At 39.6% G+C, this 22,259-nt stretch overlaps 1 protein-coding gene across 1 annotated transcript in view; it reads right to left on the reverse strand.

The window, feature by feature from the left end:
* MTCL1 (microtubule crosslinking factor 1) overlaps positions 1 to 22,259 on the reverse strand; it is a 144,648-nt gene that overhangs the window by 112,726 nt on the left and 9,663 nt on the right. Inside the window, 2 exon segments of the mRNA XM_042463101.1 lie at positions 9,279 to 9,437; positions 13,914 to 14,138. Of these exon segments, the coding sequence (XP_042319035.1) occupies positions 9,279 to 9,437; positions 13,914 to 14,138 (384 nt within the window).

Here is a 22,259-nt window from a genome sequence, read left to right on the forward strand (position 1 = left end):
CTTTTCTTGGTCCCACTATTGCTACAGCAATGTTTGGAAGGAACGTGAGGGAGAGCTTTTATGCTGGCTACTCCCAGGCTGTGAAACTCCCTCACACCAGAATTGAGGTTGGCTCGCTCTCTGCGCTCTCTTTCTACTGGCAGGTGAAGTCCTTTCTGTTTATCCAGGCCTTTGGGTGGCTCTTTTAATTAGCTTGTGTTGGATTGTACTTTTATTATCATCATTATTTTAAATGTCTTTTAGCACCAATTACAATTAATGTTTTTAATACGATTGTTCAATTGTTTTTTTAATTTTTGTATTATCTGTTGTTTCAACTGTAGCTGTTTTATATACTTTTAAACTTTTAATTTGTTTTGACCCATGTTGCGATTCACCTTGTGTCCCAAGTTGGGAAAAGGGCAGGATACAAATCAAAGAATCCCCAAGTGAAAGAACTATTCAGCAACTCCAAGTAAACCAGCTTCTGTGCAGGGAGTGCATTGACTCAGAACTCTATGGAGATTATCAGACTAAATTGTCTCCCAAAATGATACTATGCAGAACTCTTCTCCATCACAACATTTCAAATGATCATTTTTCTTCACTGTTTAGCTTTCACACCCATACAGAGAGATGGCTTGTACCATCCTGATTTTAGTATTCAGTTATATAAAGATATATAACTGAATATATCTTATCTAGTTTCTTCATAGTTGTCCTTTCAAGTCCTAATCCTCTTCTGTTTTCATGACTATGTTCTTCACTGTGACTATTGCCATAGTATGAAAAATCTTGAACTATTTTGATATCTTCATAATCTACTTTAAAGTTATCTAAATCCTCTGTGGTCATTATTTTTGTTTTTAATGTTCAACTATAAACCTGCCTTTCCACTTTTCTCCTTGCTTTTCTTCAATAATTGTTCCAAGTCTTGTATTTTCTGCTAAAAGTGTCATCTAGGTATATTAGATTATTGATGTTCCCTCCTCCAATTTCCACATCTCCTTCTTCTGAATCTGATTCTGCTTTACGTATGATGTTTTCAGCATACAAGTTAAACAGAGTGATAAAATGCAATACTGCCTGAACCCTTTTCCAATTGGAAATCATTCCATTTGTCCTGAAAGTAGCTTCTTGTCCTGAGTACAGGTCACACATTAGGATAATCAAATGTTGTTGCATCTCCTTTATCTAAGAGTGACTCATAGGTTTTTTTATCTTCGCACTCAACGTTTTTCTATAGTCTATAAAGCAGAGGTTAATTTTCTTTTTAAATTCTTTTGTACATTCAATTTAATAATAAATAAATAAATAAATAAATAATCTAACATATGTTTGCAATATGATCCCTAGTGCCTCACCCTTTCCTGAACCGAACTTGAACATCTGGCATTTCTCTTTCTGTATATGGTAAAAATCTCTGCTGTAGAATTTTGAGTATCATCTTACTTACAAGGGAAAATAGTTCTTTCTTTAGCATTAGAATGTATATTGAATCTTTCCAGTCTGGGGGCCATTGTTTTGTTTTCTATATTTGTTGACATATTTGAGATTTGTTCCCTTCCTGTGTAAGGGAAGGGCCCATTGTATATCCTCCCCACTCTAGGTTTGAATTTCCCTTTGGTTTCTCAGACCTTGTTGAAGAGATCTCATCAGAAGGTAGGCTGCTCAAAAATGACTACCAGGAACTCCAAATTCAAAAAGCAATGCTACCCAAATACACTAGCCTCGTCAGTTCTGTCTGACACAGAACTCTGGGTCTATAAAATGTGCACAAACATGACAGAGCAGAGCTGAAACATTATGTAAAGCTGACTTTTAAAAATCCTGAATATATTATCCCAATGGTGAAAAGCTGCCTGTGCACAACAAGCAATTTGAAGGGAGAAGGGAAAGAGATATATATATTTTAACTAAGTTGTTGTCGTTGTCGTCATCATCATCATCATCTTCGCTGTTGTTGTTATTTTTTAGTTAAATAATCATTAAAGTCAAGTGACAATATACCAAGCAGAACTGACCTTCTCTTCTCACTTCTTAAAAAAATTAAATTCTCAAGAGAAAATCCCTCTTTTCCCCCTTAGTTACTAAAATAAATTATGGTCATTCTTTTGCCATATTTACAAAGCAAAGCTGACCTATCTGAAGCATTCCTTTGCATGCCTACTACAAACAGTGAACAATCTGGGACTCTTGGTAAGATTATACCCATCTATTTAAACTGCCTTTTTTCACTTTGGAGACATGCTGGATTTCAAGGAAACGTCTTCTTTGAATTGCAAATGGACATTAAGAGCCCGTTCACACTAGGAAATAACCCAGTGTGGAAACTGGGTTATTTCCATTGATTTACCACGATCAAAATTCTCTCTGGCATTGATTTGTCATGATCGAATCTCTCCACGGCATTTTATCTCGATTCCTGTTCACACTCGGGAACATGGTAAAATGCCATGGAAAGATTCGATGCTGACAGTTGTGGCTGCGGGGGCAGATGAGGAGGGGAAAGAGGAGGAAGACAGCAAAGTGAGGAAGGTAAATCCTGGGCAGGTGTGGGGGGCAGATGAGGAGGAAGAGCTGGAAGAGGGCAGAAGGAGGAAGGCAGATCCAGGGCAGATGGGGGGCAGATGAGGAGGAGCAAGAGAAAGAAGAGGGCAAGAGGAGGCAGGCAGATCCAGGGCAGGTGTGGGGGGGGGGGCAGATGAGGAGAAGAAAGAGGAGGAAGAGGGCAAGAGGAAGAAGGCAGATCTAGGGCTGTGTCCGGCAGGGGGGGAGGGGGAGGAGGAGGAGGAAGAGCAGAGATGACGGGATGCTTCGAATGGGATTGACTTGTAAGTTCTCATTGGTGACTCCTGCAAAAAAACACATTTCTTTTGAAGGGAATCTCTGAAATCCCTGTCTCAAAAAACCTGGGTTAAGGAGGATTTACACTGCTCTGCCCCCGGAATTGGGGTTAGGAAAATCTGGTGCAGGTATGAATGACCCCCAATTTAAACCAGTTTGCTAACTGGTTTAAAATGTAATGTGAATGGGCCCTCAATTTTCTTGAATTTGAAAATCTACCACATGGCCAAAAGGGGGAGGTGCCAGACTGCAGATAGCCCTCCCTACCATCTGAACTAAGACCAGAAATAGAAAATGCAGGCTTATGACTAATATCTTCACTTTCTTTCTCCTGTTTGCCTGATGAAGAAGGCAGTGTGACTTGGAAAGCTTGCAACATATAATTGTGCATTTTGGTTGGTCCAAAAGGTATCATTGTTTGGATGTTATTGGATTTGCTTTTTATATTATTTGTCTCCTTTCATCTCACAGACAAGAAAGATTTCGATGTTTGGATGAAATTAGTATAAATGTTGTAAAACATTTATCGGTTTGTAAAGTTTGCTGCTCACAAGCCAGGGTAAAATATAAAAAGTCAAATGTTATAGAAAACAAGGCCCCTGTTTCTGTTAATAATGAAAGCTCACAAAAGCATCAAGTGGTGGTACCATGTGGCACACAGCTGGTATCCAGCTTCATTTAACGGACTGGTGAAGGGATTTGTTCCAGGGTACAGGCCTTCTTCTGTTTGCAGCATTGCTATGGCATCACACAGTGTTCTTAAAGAGAAATTTCACACAGGAAGAGTCATTGTGCCATGGTTGCACCCAGAAGCAGGAAAGGGTTTCACATGTACCCTCTGCTTCCTGAAACCTATTTGCACTGCCTTCTTCTGGATGGCATCATAAGGAGAGAAAAATGAAAAAAAAAAAAACCTTTCACACAGGAGATAAAATACAATTTCTAATCATAGGAACAGTAGTAATTTTTATATTGTTCTCCCTGCTGGCCATTAGGCTTTCATATGCCACCCTGCAAAAAATAAAAGGGGAGCCATCAGCTGCTAAATACAGCTGTTGCACAGAAAATAAATCCCTCTTTCTTTCAGGTTACACAATTTCATTCACTTGTTGCTAAACTGTTTTATAACATTCATGTCAAATCATTCTGCAGCTGCTCCCCCATTCCTAATCCTCCCTGCATTTTGTCTCTTTCAGCAGCGCTACCCTTTACAAAGCAGCTTGAACTCTGCCACTGCACTGTTTGCTTTTCCCCCCACTCTTCTTTAGCTCAAAGTTCCTAGACCAAACAAAGAATACACCAACACACACACTAGGCAGCTGCAAAGAAAATGTAGCTGCTTTACTGAAGAAACAGAAGAGGCTCCATACATTTTCAGTGCTTTTGTGGAATGTTGAGTAGGAGTAGCTCACTTCCACTTCGCATGGGCTAGCACAACTCAAAGGCTGGATCATTGTCAACAATATCCTGCCTCCAGCACCTGCATATTTAGAGTGCAATCCTAACTGCCCATGACAGCTAAGGGCCAGCTGAGCCAACCTTGCTTTGGTGTAGTGATTTCAGTGTTAGACTATGAGACCAGGGTTCAAATCCCCGCTTGGCCATGAAAATCCACTGGGTGACCTTTGAGAAGTCACACTCTTTTATCCTCAGAGGAAGGCGAACTCCCACTGAACAAATCTTGCCAAGAAACCCTGTGATAGGTTCACTTTAGGGTCGCCATAAGTCAGAAAAATCTTGAAGGCATACAACAACAACAACAACAACAACAACGGGCAAATAAGTGTGGGAAAGTCTGACAAGAGCATCTTTGTATACAGTATAAGGAACAAATGTTGAAGGAGTTCCTTTTTTTTCTACCGAGGAACCATTGAAAGGCATTTTCTTCTGATCCCTCTAAGGCTACAAAATATTAACTTTCATCCCTCCATGCCTAACATGATGATTTCACAGCTTTGCATTTCCAAAATAACCCTGAAGTGAAATAGCATCTTTCAATTACAGTGAGTTCCCTCCGGAAACAGTTTATCTGATTTTCAGATTATCTAGGCCCTAAGGTTCAAAACTGGCTGTAAAACAACACTGAGAAGCCCAGCTGTTTTAATGACTAAAAGAAATAGCTTGGCTAATGTTCAGAAATGGCTCAGGATGATCTCTACCTACTACCTACAATCATGGATGAAGTTGGTACTGGATCATCTTAGCTAGCCCTTTATCCAGTCACAGATAGACTAATTTTCTTTTCAAATGTTATATTAATGTCTCCATTGTACACAAGCTAAATTTATCATCCGGGCTGGGGATGATAAACTGTAATCTGGAAAAGGTAAATTTTCTATGTTCTTCAATGTAGAATATTCAAGAGTTCACAAACTCTGTCATATTAATTCCAACAACAACCTAAAGATGGGCAACCATGGTCATGTTACAGATGCAGAAATGAAGCTTATAACTTCCAACACAAGGAACACATTGCTATGGACATTTTTTCCTTCAGGATATAATAACTTTTGTGGAACCCAGTTATATAAACAGGTACAAATTCCTGAGTTTCTTTATATAAATATCCCCAACAAATACTATACGTATAACGGCTATGTGCTATATTTCAGAGGAAGAAACTGGCAAAACCATTTCTGAGCATCCCTTTCCTTAGAAAACCCTATGAAATTAATAGGATAGTAGTCATGTGTTGACAGGTGACTGGAAAGTGTGTGTGTGTGCGCGCACACACACACACACACAGAGTGGTTTTAAAATCCACTGCCTGTTATTACACTGCTGTAGGAAACATTATAAAGAACAGTCTCCAAGGGTTTTCTAAGTCCAGGTTCATAACTTTCATCTGGAAATTTCAGCTTTCAGAATACAGTATAGCCAGGCTATTGACACAGCCATGTCCGTATGACAATATTACATTTCATTGTCTCTCAATTAATTTCCAAACATAATTCCAATTGCAAAAACCAAAACAAATCAAATAAAAACTTTGAAGTCTTAAGCAGCCTGAGTCACTGTGCTCTAAAAACCATCCTTCTGCTCTAAAAGCTGATCAATCTTCATAAAAAAGCCCTTCTATACTTTAGAGTTTAGTTAGGTGGGATCAGGACTTTCTTAATGACTAAACTCAAGCTGTTTCACTCCCTTCTACAACAAATTTACCTCATACATATTTCAAAATTTTATAAGTATTAGGACACTTTTATGTTCATGTGAGCTTTTGCTTTATAATTGGATATTGCTGTAGGAATGATTGCTATAATTTACTCTGGTAGCTGGGCTCTTGATCTGCCAGAACTGATAAAAATTGCTTTTAGTATTTCTTTGATCCATACGTAGGCGGGTTACACACCGCCATTAAAGTACGCGCGGAGCACGTACTAGGGTTAGGGAAGTGCGGTGCTTCCGCACCTCCCTAACCCTAATACGCGCTCTGCACGTAAAAAATGACGGCGGCCGTTCCAGACGGCCACCGCCATTTTTACGTAGCAGACGCTGTGCGTCCGCACATGTCGCGGTGGTTATGACGTCGCGAGTGCGCCAGCAGCGCTTCGCGGCGTCATAGCCGTGCCACAAGAAGGAGCTCCATTTTGGAGCTCCTTTTTTGCTGCGCGAGGGAGTCGCGCGGTTTGCACGCAGCGGCTCCCTCGCGCAGCAAAGAGCAGCGCCTTTACCATCATTTCCACATCCTCTTTATGATCATCTTAACCATTTTGCTTTTTGAGGGGACATTTTTACTTTTTTCCTGCCACTGCAGGTAGAAAGATGGCATAAAACTATTTAAATAACAAATATAAAACCCAAATAACACCGTCTTCCTATACTGTGCCCTCCACTTTCATGTTTTGGAAGTGAAAAAAAGGTGCAGCAAATGATTATGTGTCTGAAGGGTTTAACAGACTTAATGACAGGCGGCTCACAGTTTCCAGGAATAGGATTCTAGGAATCTTCTTTTTATTTTGTTGCTTTCTTTATTTGTAAACTGATATTTTTTCACAGGATGCTTCATTTGTGTCATGCAGACAGGGCTTTTGGCCTGAAAAAGATGGACCAAAAGAAGCGGTTTCCAGCCACTTCTTGGGAGTAGTGTTCAGATGACAAGACATTGAAGCAGATGGCATGGAAGAGTGGCAAAAGGCCGCTCCAGCCTCAATCGGGCTGGGACCACGGCCTCCACATGACCTGCTCCTGATGTAGGCTGCCAGCAGGAGCAGAGTGGCTTCCAGTCGCTTTGGGGACATGCATCATCTGAACACCATGCCCCCAAAGCGGCTGGAAGCCACTTTTTTTGCCCAGTCTGTTTCGGGCCAGAGTTATGTAGCTAAAGGCAGCAGTCTCTCGCCTAAATCCAATTGTTAGTCCCAGCTAGAGTGGATGCAATGAAACAGTGGGATTTATATAAGTGTTGCTTTACTATCCAGTAATGGCTTCAAGGATCTATTTTATTCTTATTCATTTTAGACACATTTTAAAGTTTATCAAATGTTATATATCATTACTCTCTGCTTTTATTTCTTTTTCTGAGTTAGATCTAGACCTGCTAAAATCAACTGGACAATCATATCTTATGGCCCCTTGATTTCAATGTCTTTATTGCAACTATGATTAAATCTGAATCCAACCCTTTGTTTCATTAGGCAAAGTTCTATTATTAGTCCCCAGTAGAATATATCTGTTGAATTAATGGAAACTTGGTAAATCAACACACATGTAAAGCCCTATTAATTCAACAGGTGTACTTTAGTTGGAACTAAGTTTAATTTATCCACTGACATTTATTTAGTTTTTATGGACCAACATTACTGTTTGTTTTGTTTTTATACTGCTTGTAATAATGGTGTGTGTGTATGTACATGCAAGCATGTCTATCTCCTATAAATTTAGCTACTGATTTACAGCAATCCCATCAATTTCAAAAGGTGTTCTTAATCTAGGAATACTGAGAGGTGGTTTGCCATTGCCTTCCTCTGAAATATAGTGCCTTGGAAATGAAGACAGAGGTTGGAAAATATTTCTGATAAACACAAACTAAAGTGAAATCTCAGGAATCCAAACTGTAAAATACCCCATAAACTTTTGGGAATGATAAATCCCTAATCCTCCCAAATGCTGCTACATGATATCCACATGTAGAATGATGAGTGGTTATGATTGCTTTTTTGATTTAGTTCAAGGCACACAACCATCTTCTTTCTTTACACTATTTTTAATTGACATATAAAAAAGTATTATAAGTACCAAATAAAAGTGTGCTTTTTACATGGCCAAATGTATAATGTAAACACTTTTATTCTCTACATACAAAATATTAGTTGTACATAAAGCCAGTGCTCCTTTTGCTTGGCAGCATCCCCACAGATTTCAGTGAGGAATTAAACAGAGGCTTAGCCCCATGTGGCTCAATTAACATCTCTATTTTAAGTCTTCCAGATTTATTCAGTTCCACTACAGCAGGGTGGACAAAGTGCAGCTTTCCAAATATTGTTGTACTGTAATTCCCAGCATCCTAGTAAGAATTGCTAATGGTGAGAAATTCTAGGAGCCCTAGTCCAACACTTCTGCACTTAGCTCATCCCTGTGTATAGGAAAAGTATTTAATATGGGGAACATTCTATAAAATGAGGAAAATTATTTAATCTTACAAAAATATTGAAACATGCTGATCAATCAAGGACAACCCATGTCAATAATCACTAATAGCATTTTGCCTGCAATAAGAGGCAAGTACCTTGCTGCAGCACTTGATAATCTATGAATCAAAAACTGGGTTTCTAGATGGTGGATACTACAGGACAAATGAAAGAAAACTACAAAATTTCAGTGGTGAAATTCAGAAAAATAATCCTTTCCTTCTCCCTCCTGCTCCAGTGCAGATGTGAAAGGAGGTTTGGAAGGATTTAAATTAACTTTACTTGGCAAGTCATTTACACTGGTACCCCGGGATACGAATGCGCCGCGTTACGAAATTTCCGGGTTACGAAAAAAATCCATTTAAAAAAACTGTTCCGGGTTACGAATGTTTTTTCGGGTTACGAAAAAATTTTTGGTGCTTTTCGGCGCTATTTCACACCAAATCGCGGCTTTTCCCCATTAGCGCCTATGGGTTTTTCGGCTTACGAAGCCTTTCGTGTTACGAAAGCGGCGGCGGAACGAATTATTTTCGTAACCCGGGGGAGCCCTGTATACTCTAAACTGGTTACTGTTAACTATGGGTCCAAAACACACTGCAGAAATAATCCAGTTTGAGACTACTTTAACTGCTTGGCTCAGTGTTAGGGAATCCTGGCAAATGTAATTTATTGCAACATCAGAGCTCTCTGACAGAGAAGGCTAAATGTCTCACAAAACTATAGCTCCCAGAGTTCTCTATCATTGAGCCAGATTAGTTAAAGCGGTCTCAAACTGGATTATTTCTCCAGTGTGTTTTGGACCTATGTTAGGTTGCAACGTACCTCTTTCAACCTGTCCAGCTCATTCTGCAATGCCTGCTTGGATATTTCCACCTCAATTATTTGTTGACGAAGGACTTCATTTTCATCCTCTGCTTTAACACGCTTCTCTTCCACATTCTCCAGTTCATGGTGCAGCCTGACAGATACATCTTTGGCTACCTATTTAAAAGAGTAAACAAAGTTACTTAAGCTACAATCAAAACATAAAATATAAATACACAGGCTTGGATGAGGAGTCCTCCTTCCATTGACAGTTGGAAGGCTTTTGCTCCAACAGAGCTTTTCTACTTATGATATAGAAGAAGCCATGGTGTTGATTCCACCTCCCTCTACGATCCACTACATCCCAGGAAAGATCAGACAATGGTGGTTGGAAGAAGCTAGATCCAATGTGTAAAAACCTGAAGACATAACCTGTCTTAGTCTGGAAAACCAGTATGCAAAGGGAGCTTGCAGTACCTTTGAGACTAACAGAAAGACAGAAGTTGGTAGAATGAGCTTTCGTAGACTTACACCTACTTCTCCACATGCATCTGTAAAATTAGGCTAAAGTCTACAAACGGTCATGCTACCAATTGCTATTTTTCAGTTACACTCAAAGGTGCCGCAAGATCCCTTTGCATAAAAACTGAAGGTACTTATATACATAACTGAAAACACTATGGTAAAGCGGGGGGAGACATATGCACAGTTAAGGCTTGTGTGCCAGCTTCACCCATTCCAAGAGACATCAGATCTAACCACGTTGACACACACCTTAGCTGCTGGTTTATTTCCAGGCACAATTCAAAATGACAGTTTTGACCTTTAAAGCCCTATATAGCTCAGGTCCAGATAATCGGAAGAACCATATTCCCCCATATGAACCTATTTATGCCTTGAGATCTTCTGGGAAGGCCCTTTTCTCTGTCCGACCACCTTCACAAGTAACAAGAGAGACAACCTTCTCGGTGGCTGGTCCCAAACTTTTGAATTCCCTTCCAAGAGTTGCTAGACTGGTACCTTTCTTGCTATCTTTCCACAAGATGCTTTAACTTTTTTTTTCCATTTTGACAGGCCTTTCAGTACTGACTGCTCAAGGGAAGCAGGCCTTGCAAAATTGTACTGAACTATTTGTGTTTTGTTTCTTTTTTTATTTTTAATGGTTACATTTTTAACTGATCTTGATAGATAGTTTCATGATTTTTAAAAAACTTTTGCTTTTGGTATATTTTTAACTATGTTATTTTTAACTGTTGTAAACTGCCTTCACACTGAAACGGGATATAAAGAAATATGGTGATGGCACTACTACTACTAGTAGTAGTAAGACTAATTTTAATCTTTAACTTTTTTACTCCAGTACATGATAATTAAATTCTACTTTACAATTATTTTTTGTTTCCTATACAGAAGATGTTCTTCTATAAGTCTGTTTTGATTTATAAAAATCCCCTTTGCTGTTCCAAATTTTGCCACACCATTTTGATCTGAAGAAACAGGAGTTTTATTCTTATTCTAGAATACACACTTGGCAGCCATTAACAAATTTGTGGTTCTTCCAAGATCAATATCTGCGATAAATCCAAACATTCCTTCCTCCATCCCCCACTTTCTGGGAATACAGTATGATCCTCTTAGGGCTGGTACCCATGGTTTCACTTTCCCACATCCTCCCCCCCAAAAAAGTTCCCTCTAGTTATTTTCTAGGTTCTCCAGCACAATTCTGTGATATGCTTCCAGCAGAAGGTGACCATAGAGTCATGTTGAAGAATCTAGAAATGCCTAAAAAGGTGTTCCTCCAGCATGATTCTATGCCAACTTCCACTGGAAGGCATTCATTTCAACAGGGTTCACTATTATCCAGTTTTGGGATTCCAAAGTAAGGGGCTGTGCAGACTACCCCTAAGGGGCAGCCTGCAGATGCCTCCATTTTTGCTGGATCAGGGCTGCGGCAACTGCACACCGCGGCCCCAATCTGGCCTTTGCAGGGCACAAAAAAGAGCCACAAAAAGGTGTGATAGCCGTAATGCCGTGGCTTTACAGCACTCCTTCAAGGCTGTGTTGTTAACTCTTTTCTAGGAGCTACTCACTCAACACAGAATTTGATTTTTCATACCATATTTTGTTGCCACTTGGATGGCAAGGGGGCAAATCCATCTTAAGATATGCTATGACTCTCAGGGCTTTACTCTGTAAGCTAAATTGATGAGTTATTCTAGGATCTTTATGAGTCTAGTTAGCTAATTTTGTTGTTCATGTCATGTTCCAACATACTTTCTGCTTGATTCTTTAACAAATACTGGATTGAAAAATGGAGATGATTTACAGTAGTTCTTTGCCGCCTAGTTTGTATTATTATTACAGTGGGTCCTTCCTGAATGCATAAGCCCCCCCCCCCCGCATAACGAAAATACAACTTATGATGGAGTCCCATTAAAAACAATGGGGTTCATGCCTACAGCGTAGCGTGCGCACCACAGGTGTACATGCCATTACTTCTTTTGGCGTGGCTTTCAGTGTATGCTGAAAACCGTGTATGACACAGGCATATTATGTTTATTTCTATCCTGCTTTTTTCCCATTTCAGAACTCAGAGTGGATTACCACAAATTAAAAAAAATAATGTTAAAAATCAATCATCAAATGCTTGTCTAATCAGAAAAGTCTTTAGTTGTCTGCAAAAAAAACAAAAAAAACAAAAAAAACAAAAAAAAAAAGTAGGAAGGGTGCCAGTGAATTCCAGAGCCTGGGGGCAGTCACTGAGAAGGCTCTCTTTTGTGATTCCACCAGATGTACCCATGAGAGTAATGAAACAAAGAAGGGCCTCTCCAGCAGATCTCGAAGTATCACCTGGTTGGTAAGAAAAAATATGGTCCTTCAAATAACCTGAACCATCATTTTTATTCCAAATAGACTAGTAGCCAGTGAAGCTGTTGCAACAAAGGAGTTTTGTGTTCTCTGTAGCCAGCCCCAGACAGCATTCTTTGGACCAGCTGAAGTTTCTGAACATTCTTCAAGACAGTCCCATGTAGAGCACATTAAGTAATCCAACCAAGATGTAACCAAAGTATGTTTTACTATGGCTATATTTGATGTTTCAAGGAGTAGGTGCAATTGGCACACAAGCTTTAACTTTGCAAAAACACTCCTAGCCACTGCTGAAACCTGAGCTTCCAGGCTCAGCACTGAATCCAGGAGCACACCCAAGCTGTTGGCCTGTGTCTTCTGGGAGAGTATAACCCTATCCAGCACAGTCTGAATCCCTATTCCCTGATCTGCCTTCACTGACCAGGAGCACTTCAGTCTTGTCTCGATAAAGTTTCAACCCCATCCAATCCATTACTGATGATAGGCAATGTTTGGGACCAAAATAGCTTCATTGGCTTGTGGTGTAATTGAGTTGTGTGTCATCAGCATACTAGTGGCACTGAACCCCAAAACTCTTGACAACCTCTCCCAGTGGTTTCATGTATATGTCCAATAGCATGGGGGACAGAACCAAGCCCTGAGGGACCCCATAAGCTAACGATTGAGGGGTCGAGCAGGAGTCCCCCAGCACCATCTTCTGGATTCACTTCTCGAGGAAGGAACAGAGCCACTGGAAAACAGTGCCCCCAAGTCCTATTTCAGCAGGGTTACCCATAAAGATGGTACTGAAAGCTACCAACAGGTCTAGCAGAACTAAAGGGACACATTCTCCTTGTCTAGCGTCTAGTGTAGGTCATCCACCAAAGCAACCAAAACTGTCTGTCCCTTAACCAGGCCTGAAACCAGATTCAAATGCTTCTAGATAATCCATCTCATCCTGAAACCTCTGGACCTGGAAGGCAAGCACACACTCCAGAACCTTAGCCAAAAATGGAATGTTCAACACTGACTGATAATTATCCAGATTGGTAGGATCTCAGGACACTGAGATTAGATTGGCGCACCCCTATGATGATCAATGAAAGGACAGAGCCCTGATAGTGCAGTGTTGAAATGCTTGTATTGCAGACACTCACTCACAAACCACAAGGTTGTGAGTTCAATACCAGCCATGGGCTCATGGTCGACTCAGCCTGGCATCCTTCTGAGGTTGCTAAAATGAGTACCCAGCTTATTGGGGGCAATTAGCTTACACACTGTAAACCGATTAGGGAGTGCTTAAGTGTACTGATAAGCGACACAGAAATGTACTTGCTATTGTTATAGAGCAACCCCATCCTTGTTGATTACATATCCAGGTACTTGTTTCTGTCATCAGCAGAAGCAGTAGCATGCCAGACAGGCTTTACACAGAGCTCCTGCCCAGAAGGAAGTGGTGGCAGAATCTCTGAAAATAAGCCATCCACTTTTCCTGTGCTACTCAGCACAGGAAAGGGGGATATGACATGGCTCTTGGCATGTGCACAGTGGATTGGGCCGAACTGGACCCAAACCAGCTGTCCACATGTCCAAAGAATCCGTGGACAATGTTTCTGGGAAACATTGGGATTTCCCCTGACTTTGCTCAGTTCAGACCAAAATCAGGTTAAGGGGCCAGAAACCAGTATCTTCCAAAATAGCCAGATTTTATGAGGATTGCCAGCACCAGCTTTGGGGTGAGTTTGGTGTTTCCTCCCAGGTGTAAACAAGCCCTTAGAAACTTTTATGCATAAGTGCTCCTCTCACCTTTAGATCTTGTTCTAAGCTTCTAATAAGCTCCCCATCAACTTGACCCGTCTGTGCAACTTTCAAGCTTTTCTGTTCTGCTTTCCTGAGACGATACTGCAAAATACGGCAGTTCTTGTTTGCATGGTCAAGCTCTCGCCGAAGTTCCTGCAGTTGGTAAACATCTTCTTCAAGATAGCTGTCACGCATCTCTTCCATTTCAGCTCGGAGTTCATCAAGCTCATCCTATTATAATACAAAAACAAAGTCAGGTATCGAATAGTTTATTCTATACCTTTTCCAAGACACAGAGAGAATTATCTATCTCCATTCACTGTGGAGTTCACTGAAATAGTTTCTCTGAAATAATATTATAAGCAATGTCAGCATGTTGATATCAATTATAACTTACATCTTCAGAAATAATGGGCATGGCATTATTAATCAGTTCTGTACAATGCACTGCTGTTGTATTCAGTTCAGGTTTCACAGTAATCATAAACTCACTAGGATGGGGAATACTAGCATTTACTAACATCACAGTTCTTCATTTTTAACATGGAACTCATGTTAGTTGTACACAATTGTTATCTTAGATTATTTTTGTGCCTGTTAATACAGTAGATTTATGGTAAGTGTCTGCCTCAGTCTTCAAACATTCATCTTCATACTGCAAGCCATGGAATTTCTGCAACATGAACCTTATCCCCTTTAAGGTAACATATACTGTAACTGCTTCTAACAAAAAAAAGTTGTATATCAAACTGAGCAGTGAGTTCATACAGAGTTGAAATGCTCTCCTTTACTATACTGTTATATTTACTCTCTCTTATCCACACACATACTGTCTGCTGTGCCACTAGAAATACAAAGAGATTAAACCTTCCTTGATATGTTCAACCTTTCAGATTTAAAACTGTACTAAACATGTTTCCTGATAACTCAGGGGCTCAGGCTTACTGTAAATTATCTTCTCAGTAGAATAAGACTAACCATTCTAGTACAAACTCTGTCATTCCCATTAATATAATTGGTGCCTGCCTGAAATCTCTCAAGCTAAAAGTTTTATATGTAGGTCTTCAGCTTCAATGTGTAGGCCATTAACTTGCTAGATGGTGACTCTGGGGAATCCAACTATTCTATTATTAACTTAGTTCTATGCTTCAAAAGAAAACTGAAGTTGAAAGCAACCATAAGAGCATGTCTCCCAATATGCATCTAACAAAGACAGTACATCTTCAATTCTGCAGTTTATTAGCAATTCAGTAAAAAGACTAACATCTGAAATCTCTGAGCAGCATAATCAAGCAATTTTAGCTACCAGACATTTTTTTGAAAATAAAATAATAGAAAAACAGAAGTATATTTCAATGCAATGGGAGGAGAATCTATCTTCTGTTTGTATATAATATTATTTTTATATAGATCTCGGGTGGGTGACTACAGTAGGTCAAGGGGTTATTCTTCTGCCTCTGGAACATTTCAGGGGCAGCAAAGACTGCTCCCCCACCACACAAGAAAACCGCCAAAGTGGACGTGGTCAGCAGTTTGCAAAATGGGTTTTATTTTGTTTTAAAGATGTCAAACATTTCAGAAGTGGCTCCTTCATCCAGGGAAACTGAATATAGATTTGGGGAGCCTCAGGGGTTTATTTTATTTATTTAGGTATTTATACCTCGCCCTTTAGCCCTAATGGCCACCCCACCCCAGCATAGACATAAATACATAAATATAAAAACGTTTAGCACAAGTCTCACATAAGAGGCAGAATAATAAACAAAATATTTTCTGTATAGAAAATATAGTGACACCCACAAAATGAAGAATGATGACAGTTGAAATGTCAGAACTGGAATTTTAAAACTGTGTCCTACCAAACAGTTAAGATTTTTAAAATAGTTTTACATTTTAAATTTTAATCATGTAATGTTTTTTAATCTTTTTAATTGTTTAATTGTTTTTTTAAACTTTGTATTTTTAATGTTTCATACTGTCTTAACTTAGACTGTTTTAAAATTTTTTAGCCACCTTGAGTCCTTATACAGGGACGAAGGTGGGATATAAATAAATAGAATTAATAATAATAATAATAATAATAATAATAATAATAACCTCTCTCTCTGGCTTTGCTTCGTGAACGAAGATTCAGGAAGGACTCATCCCGCGCTTTGTACAAGCACGTTGATGACTAAAAGGCCGATCCGAGATAAACAAGTCCAGTTGCAGAAAGCACAGCGGAAAGTCTCCTGGGGTGATGTTTCTGGGTTGCAGAATAGCCTTATTGCTACCAAGTTTATTTAGTAATTTTTAAAGAGAAAGATATATAGAGAAAGAGAATGAAAGAGAGAGGAAAATTTATATGGCTAGAAGACTGAAATTAGCTAGCACTAAAGTGATAGTGGCAGCAAAATACACTTCCAACTCCTGTCTGGAAAGCACAGGCCTAAATTCTGCTGTTAGTCCCAGCTACAGTAGTCCCAATTAATTAACTGGATTTGCCTACATGTTGGATCAACATTAAGCAATCAATCCAATAAGTTAACCCTAATTGTACTGTACAACAGGATTGTCCCCAAGAAAGGTGGAATTCATGTCTTCAAAACTTCACCAATAGCAGATTCAATCTAGACTGATAATCTGGATGACTCCATGCTACTTTTATGTGGATGCGGCCTGCTACAGGGTTTTTCCATATTAATTACATAATGCAATAAATGAAAAAGAATGGCATATAGTGAGGGCTGTAAAAATAAACAATGTTTGTCAGAGGAAAAACTACTCAAAAAGGATCTTTTCAGAGTTTTTTGTGTTTTTTTCAGGCTATGTGGCCATGTTCCAGAAAAGTTTCTTCCTGATGTTTCGCCAGCATCTGTGGCTGGCATCTTCGATGCCAACCACAGATGCTGGCGAAACATCAAGAAGAAACTTTTCTGGAACATGGCCACATAGCCTGAAAAAACCACAAAAAACTATGGATGCCGGCCATGAAAGCCTTAGATCTTTTCAGACTTTTTAAATATCATGTCATGCTGAAAATGCAAAAAGAAAGAAGCTCCAGAGTATCATGACACATGCATGTCACTCAACAGCTATGTTCAAACACAGGTTACAGATGGACATAAACAATAGTGTCACATGACTCAACTGTCTCAGGACTGATGTACTGCTCCTGTATCCAGTGGGAACCAGCATGCACCAGTAGACTGCCTTGTTTCCAGTCCTGTCTCAACATTGTTCACACTCACTTGGCAGATGTTTTATTTTATTTATTGATCTGTTTGATATATATCTCAGATTTTCCCCAAAATGGCCTGAAGTGGCCTACAAATAATATCTCTACCCTTGAAGACAGGACAGTTATCTGTTTTCGGAAAGAGCATCTTGAGACTGACTGGACATGTGAACTTAAAGCAGTGCTTCTCAATTATTTTCTGTCATGCCCCCCCTAGGAAGAAGAAAACATTTCACGCCCCCCGCGCGACTGTAAATAGTATCATTTGTCTATAAAATTGTTATTTGCCGAGGTCAAACGAGCCCCCCCTTTACGGAGCCTCGCACCCCCCGGGGGGGGCGCGCCCCACTATTTGAGAAGTACTGACTTAAAGAGAGACACACTCTTGGATATCTATGATACAGAACTCACCGCATATAAATACAAATTGTTTAGAACTGTATCTTGACATAGTAAGCACACACTATAGAGTGTCACTACTCAGTAATTTTCTCTATTCCTAACTTCTTTTAGCACCCTCTAATAACCTTTCCAATAAATGTGGACAGGTCATTTATGCTAGCAGGCTTCTTTCCTCTATGTCTGTGTGTCCATCTCCATATAGGTTGAATCTCATATAGTCTTGGGTAAAAAGTCCTTCCATCTAAGGAAATTAGCTTTTGTCCCTCCGTATGCTCTCAGTTGTGAAACCATCTTCCAGAGGTTTTGAGAAATGGTTCCTATGTGGCCACAGAGAAGAGAGATGAACTGTCTGCTCATTATCAGTTTTAGTCTTAATTTATTTTATAAAAACTGTGATAATGAGAGGACAGTTCATCCCTCTTAGTCCCAAATGTTCAGCAATGCTTGATGAATTCTGTTTCCCACAAGGAATGTTGCTAAACATTTATTCTCTGAGTGGCTAACAAATTTAGACTCCTATAGCACTTCAAATGAAAAGTGGGTTCCAACCTTTAAATACAGGAGGAATTATTAGCTTTGGCTGTATATGCATGTGGTTGCTCAGCATCACTGCAAATAAACAGAAAATGAAATTAGGTCACTTGTATTTCTGTTCTTACAGTAGGTATCTAACTTTGGTGACCTATGTTTGGAAATGTCATTAACAGCCATTCTCCAATCATAAGTACACTTCATAAAGTATGGTGTCTATGACACCAAGGCCATCAAAGGAACACACTGTAAGACAGTAAGTTAAATCTATATTATGACTGAAATCCTATATCTTCCTAGTACGCACAAGAACAGTTCAAGCTTATGTTCCCTTATACAGAAGTGAAGTGTCCTGGGCTTAATGGAGCTTACTTTCATGTAAGTCTGCTTGGAATGGCAACTGCAATCCTTTTGAAGCCTAAAGTGTGGACAGGATTGTTGCTTAAAAGTACAATACTTTGAGATAACCAACTTGCTATAATGCTACTGCTCTGCCAACTTTCTGTTTAATCCAGTCTGTGAAGGCCTGTTTACATTACACAAGTTGAGCAGTGGTCTTCAGCAGTTTCTTGGCTATGTGTCCCTGTTGCCTAAGACTGAATCAATTCAGAGGATCTGTGAGAACAGGAGGGACAGTGCTGCGTTGATTTCATATTTAATAACTCTCAAACCAAGCAGAAGCTTAACTTTAAAAGAAGTGGAAGGTCTCAAAAGCCCCCAATACTAGATGCATGTTGAAGCTATTCTTAATAAAACCCAAAAGGGTAATTTCAAATTTAAAAAATGAAAACTAACATGTAAACAATGAAGAAAACAAACACCAGGTGGGGAAATGTGTTAAAATTCACTTCTTTTACTTTTACTTGGGTGATTTCACTGGATTTGTACAAGATGTAGCATCACCTAAATATGGACTTTTTATTAAAAGTTGTACAGTCCAACCCCAGTATCAGAAAAATTGCTAATCTTGGTTTCACTTACCCTGCCCAGAAAAACAAAGTCTCTCTAGGCATCTAGGAATCCCCTGCATAACTCTGTGGTCAACTTCCAGCACAGTGTTTGCCATTATCTGTGGTTCTTGTTATCTGCAGTAAGACTGGGAATGTATCCATCTTGGATCCTGGGGTCAGACTACTGGTATATATTTATCATAGCAAATATATAATGACTATTTTGGGGTCAAAAAACGTATTCTAATGATTTTAATCCATATGAAAATGTTAGAAGTGCAAAAACCTTCAGCGATGAAAAGCAGGCAGTTAGTAATAGGATTAGAATATAGTTTGAGTGACCTCAAGTGTCCTCCCTCTTTGTCTACCTGTGCTGACCCTTCTGTGATGCAATACTCAAGATCTCTAATTGCTGCATGCAATCTCTGTCAGAAAAATCTCAATACTGTATAAGGTACACATTCCAATATTTTGTTTAAATGTCATGATGAGTTAACAGTTACAATGTACAGGATTACAAATGTGTGTGTGTGTGTGTGTGTTGTGGATCTGCAATTTTTGTTGCAATGTTTATACACAATAAAAGCCTCTGTATGGTTATGCATTGAAAACCAATTAGGACTATTAGAGAGTCAAACATGTTTTCAATTGCCTACAGTTTTAAACAGTTGGAGTAGTCATCTGGCCAGTGATACTTTAATATGATCTATTGAGAGCTACAGATGGAAATCACTGTCACATTATACAAATAATCCACTGTGCTTCCTCTGGACAATGCCATGTTTCAGCAAAGCCACAGCTGTGGCTAACAAGACACATGGATCCACCGCCATTGTTTACCAAGCTGATCTTTTATTCAAGCAGCTGACTGCACTACTTTTGAAATGGCCTATGCTAGTTTTATGCTTAAAGTCAGATTAAATTTATTTTTTCCTGTCACTAATACATTTTAACTGCAAGAGAATGGAACCTCCTTCCTCCCCAAAACTAATCTCTTACATTTTTAAAATAAAAATGCAACAATCCTTATCAACTATAAGCTTTCTTGCCCTGTCAAGATCATTCAGTTATACGCCATGCTATACAATGTACATGCAGTAGTTTTAGCCATGATATTTGATGATTTGATATAATACATAGAACAGGAGACACAGTTGCTCAGGTCATGATGCAGTCCTGGACCTCCACTTCACTTCCCACTGCAGCCTCTGTGCGCCCCAAAAAAACTGTTCCAGGGGGTCGGGAATCCCTTAGAGCTGGATTTCAGGCAGCTCTGAGAGCTGTTTGAGGAAAAAGAAGAGAAGGGTGTTCTGTGGCTCTAGTGCTGCAGCATCAGAACTGTGTTGAAATTTTTGCATTTTTAAAATGCTTTAACACTATGTTAGCCTCGGGTTCACGTGTTTTAACCAGTCGGGTGCCTTCAGGCGTAGGTAAGCTAATATCCTGACCAAAGAATCAAAATTTTTAATGTTCCAAAGACATTTCAATTGGGGTGTGTGTGTGTGTGTGTGTGTGTGTGTGTGTGTGTGTGTGTCACATCACAGAGAAAGGGGTATCTAAAAAACAAAGATGATGAGATCAATCAGTAATTTGATTTAAATATTTATTACAAATTTAAGAAATTAATTGGAAGGAAAAAGCTAAGGCTGTATCTGCACTGGAGAAATAGTGCAGTTCGACACCACTATGGCTCAATGCTATAGAATTCTGGAATTTGTAGTTCTGAGGTACAGTATTTAGCCTTCTCTGTCAGAGAGCTCTGGTGCCACAACCAACTACAAATCCCGTGATTCCATAGGATGGAGCCACGGCAGTTAAAGTGGTGTCAAACTGCATTATTTCTGCAGTGCAGATGCAGTGTTCGACACATACCAATTGTAATGACTGGGCCTCCAGTCACTGGAAGACTTCTGCCAGGTAATAAGAGTAAGCTGGGAGAGAGGCAATGCAAATAAGTAATGACATCACAGCTGACTGAAGGCTCACTTGACCAATCAGTGAGCAGGAGTAAGAGTTTCTTTTGGAAGCTTTCAAAGAGAAAAAGCCTCTGAGACCAGGTGACACCTGGAGAGTGGCAGTTGGAGAGAGAGGCAGAGAGAGAGTCTTGAACAGTTTAGTGGTTTCTACAGTGAGAATTGGAGGTGGGAATGACTCCCTCGAGTTAGTCTTACAGGTTAGGAAAACTGTAGTGTTGTGCCTACAGCAAGAAGGCATAATTCAGGCAGACAGTCTATGCTAAACTAAGACCTGTAACTATATTTCAAATCCATCAAGGCCGGCATATTACATCAATCTATCAGTTAGATGAGAATATTTCAGATTAGAACAGTGGTTCCCAACCTGTGGGTCGGGACCCCTTTGGGGGTCGAATTACTCTTTCATGGGGGTCGCCTAAGACCATTGGAAAACACCTATTTAATTACAGTTATGAAGTGGCAATGAAAATAATTTCATGGATTTGGGTCACCATAACATGAGGAACTGTATTAAAGGGTCACGGCATTAGGAAGGTTGGGAACCACTGGATTAGAACGTTTAGGCCTTATTTATTATTTTTCTGGTTATTTTTCTGGCTACTTGGAGCGAGGCAGTAAAAAGACTGAGGGATGGTGGGGGTTGCTCCCTATGGTGGCGACTCCTTCGAGTCTGTTTTTCCTGCCTATTTCAGAGCAAGAGATGGAATCAACCACCCATGTTACAGGATGTTTCCACTTCCATCACTAGAAAAGAATACTTTTAGAATTACACATATTGTACCTGCAAGGCCCTTAGGATCTTGCGTGATTTATATCTTTTCGTTCTGTTTTGTTTAACTATAATAAATACTTCCTTAAAAGTATCTGCTATTTTGACACTCCTTTACACGTGTCCTAGCTCGGTTGATGCTTGAGAAGATTAGCAAGAAGGAGACCTAGAAATCCCTAACAAGTCCCAGTGTATGTTAAGGGAAATCCAATACAAATTCACTGGGTGGTGGCAGCGTGATTTGAGGATCTTCAGGGGTCATCTTCAACTCCACAAGGAGTAGGAACATAGACCGGGAGACTCAGGGAGAAGTTAAGGATCTGCTGGTACTAAGAGCCAAAAGGAAAATGGAGGAATTCCTCAAGTTCATGACAGTCAAAGACTTACAATTAGAGTGAAAGAAATATTGTTGGGAACTCAAAAGTACCATAGTAAAGCCCTGTGTTGAAAGAGAGGACAATAACCTGCCTGATGACAATACATCACACCAAAGCTATATAAATGAGT

This window comes from Sceloporus undulatus, chromosome 4 (assembly GCF_019175285.1).
Source record: "Sceloporus undulatus isolate JIND9_A2432 ecotype Alabama chromosome 4, SceUnd_v1.1, whole genome shotgun sequence".
NCBI lineage: Eukaryota > Metazoa > Chordata > Lepidosauria > Squamata > Phrynosomatidae > Sceloporus > Sceloporus undulatus.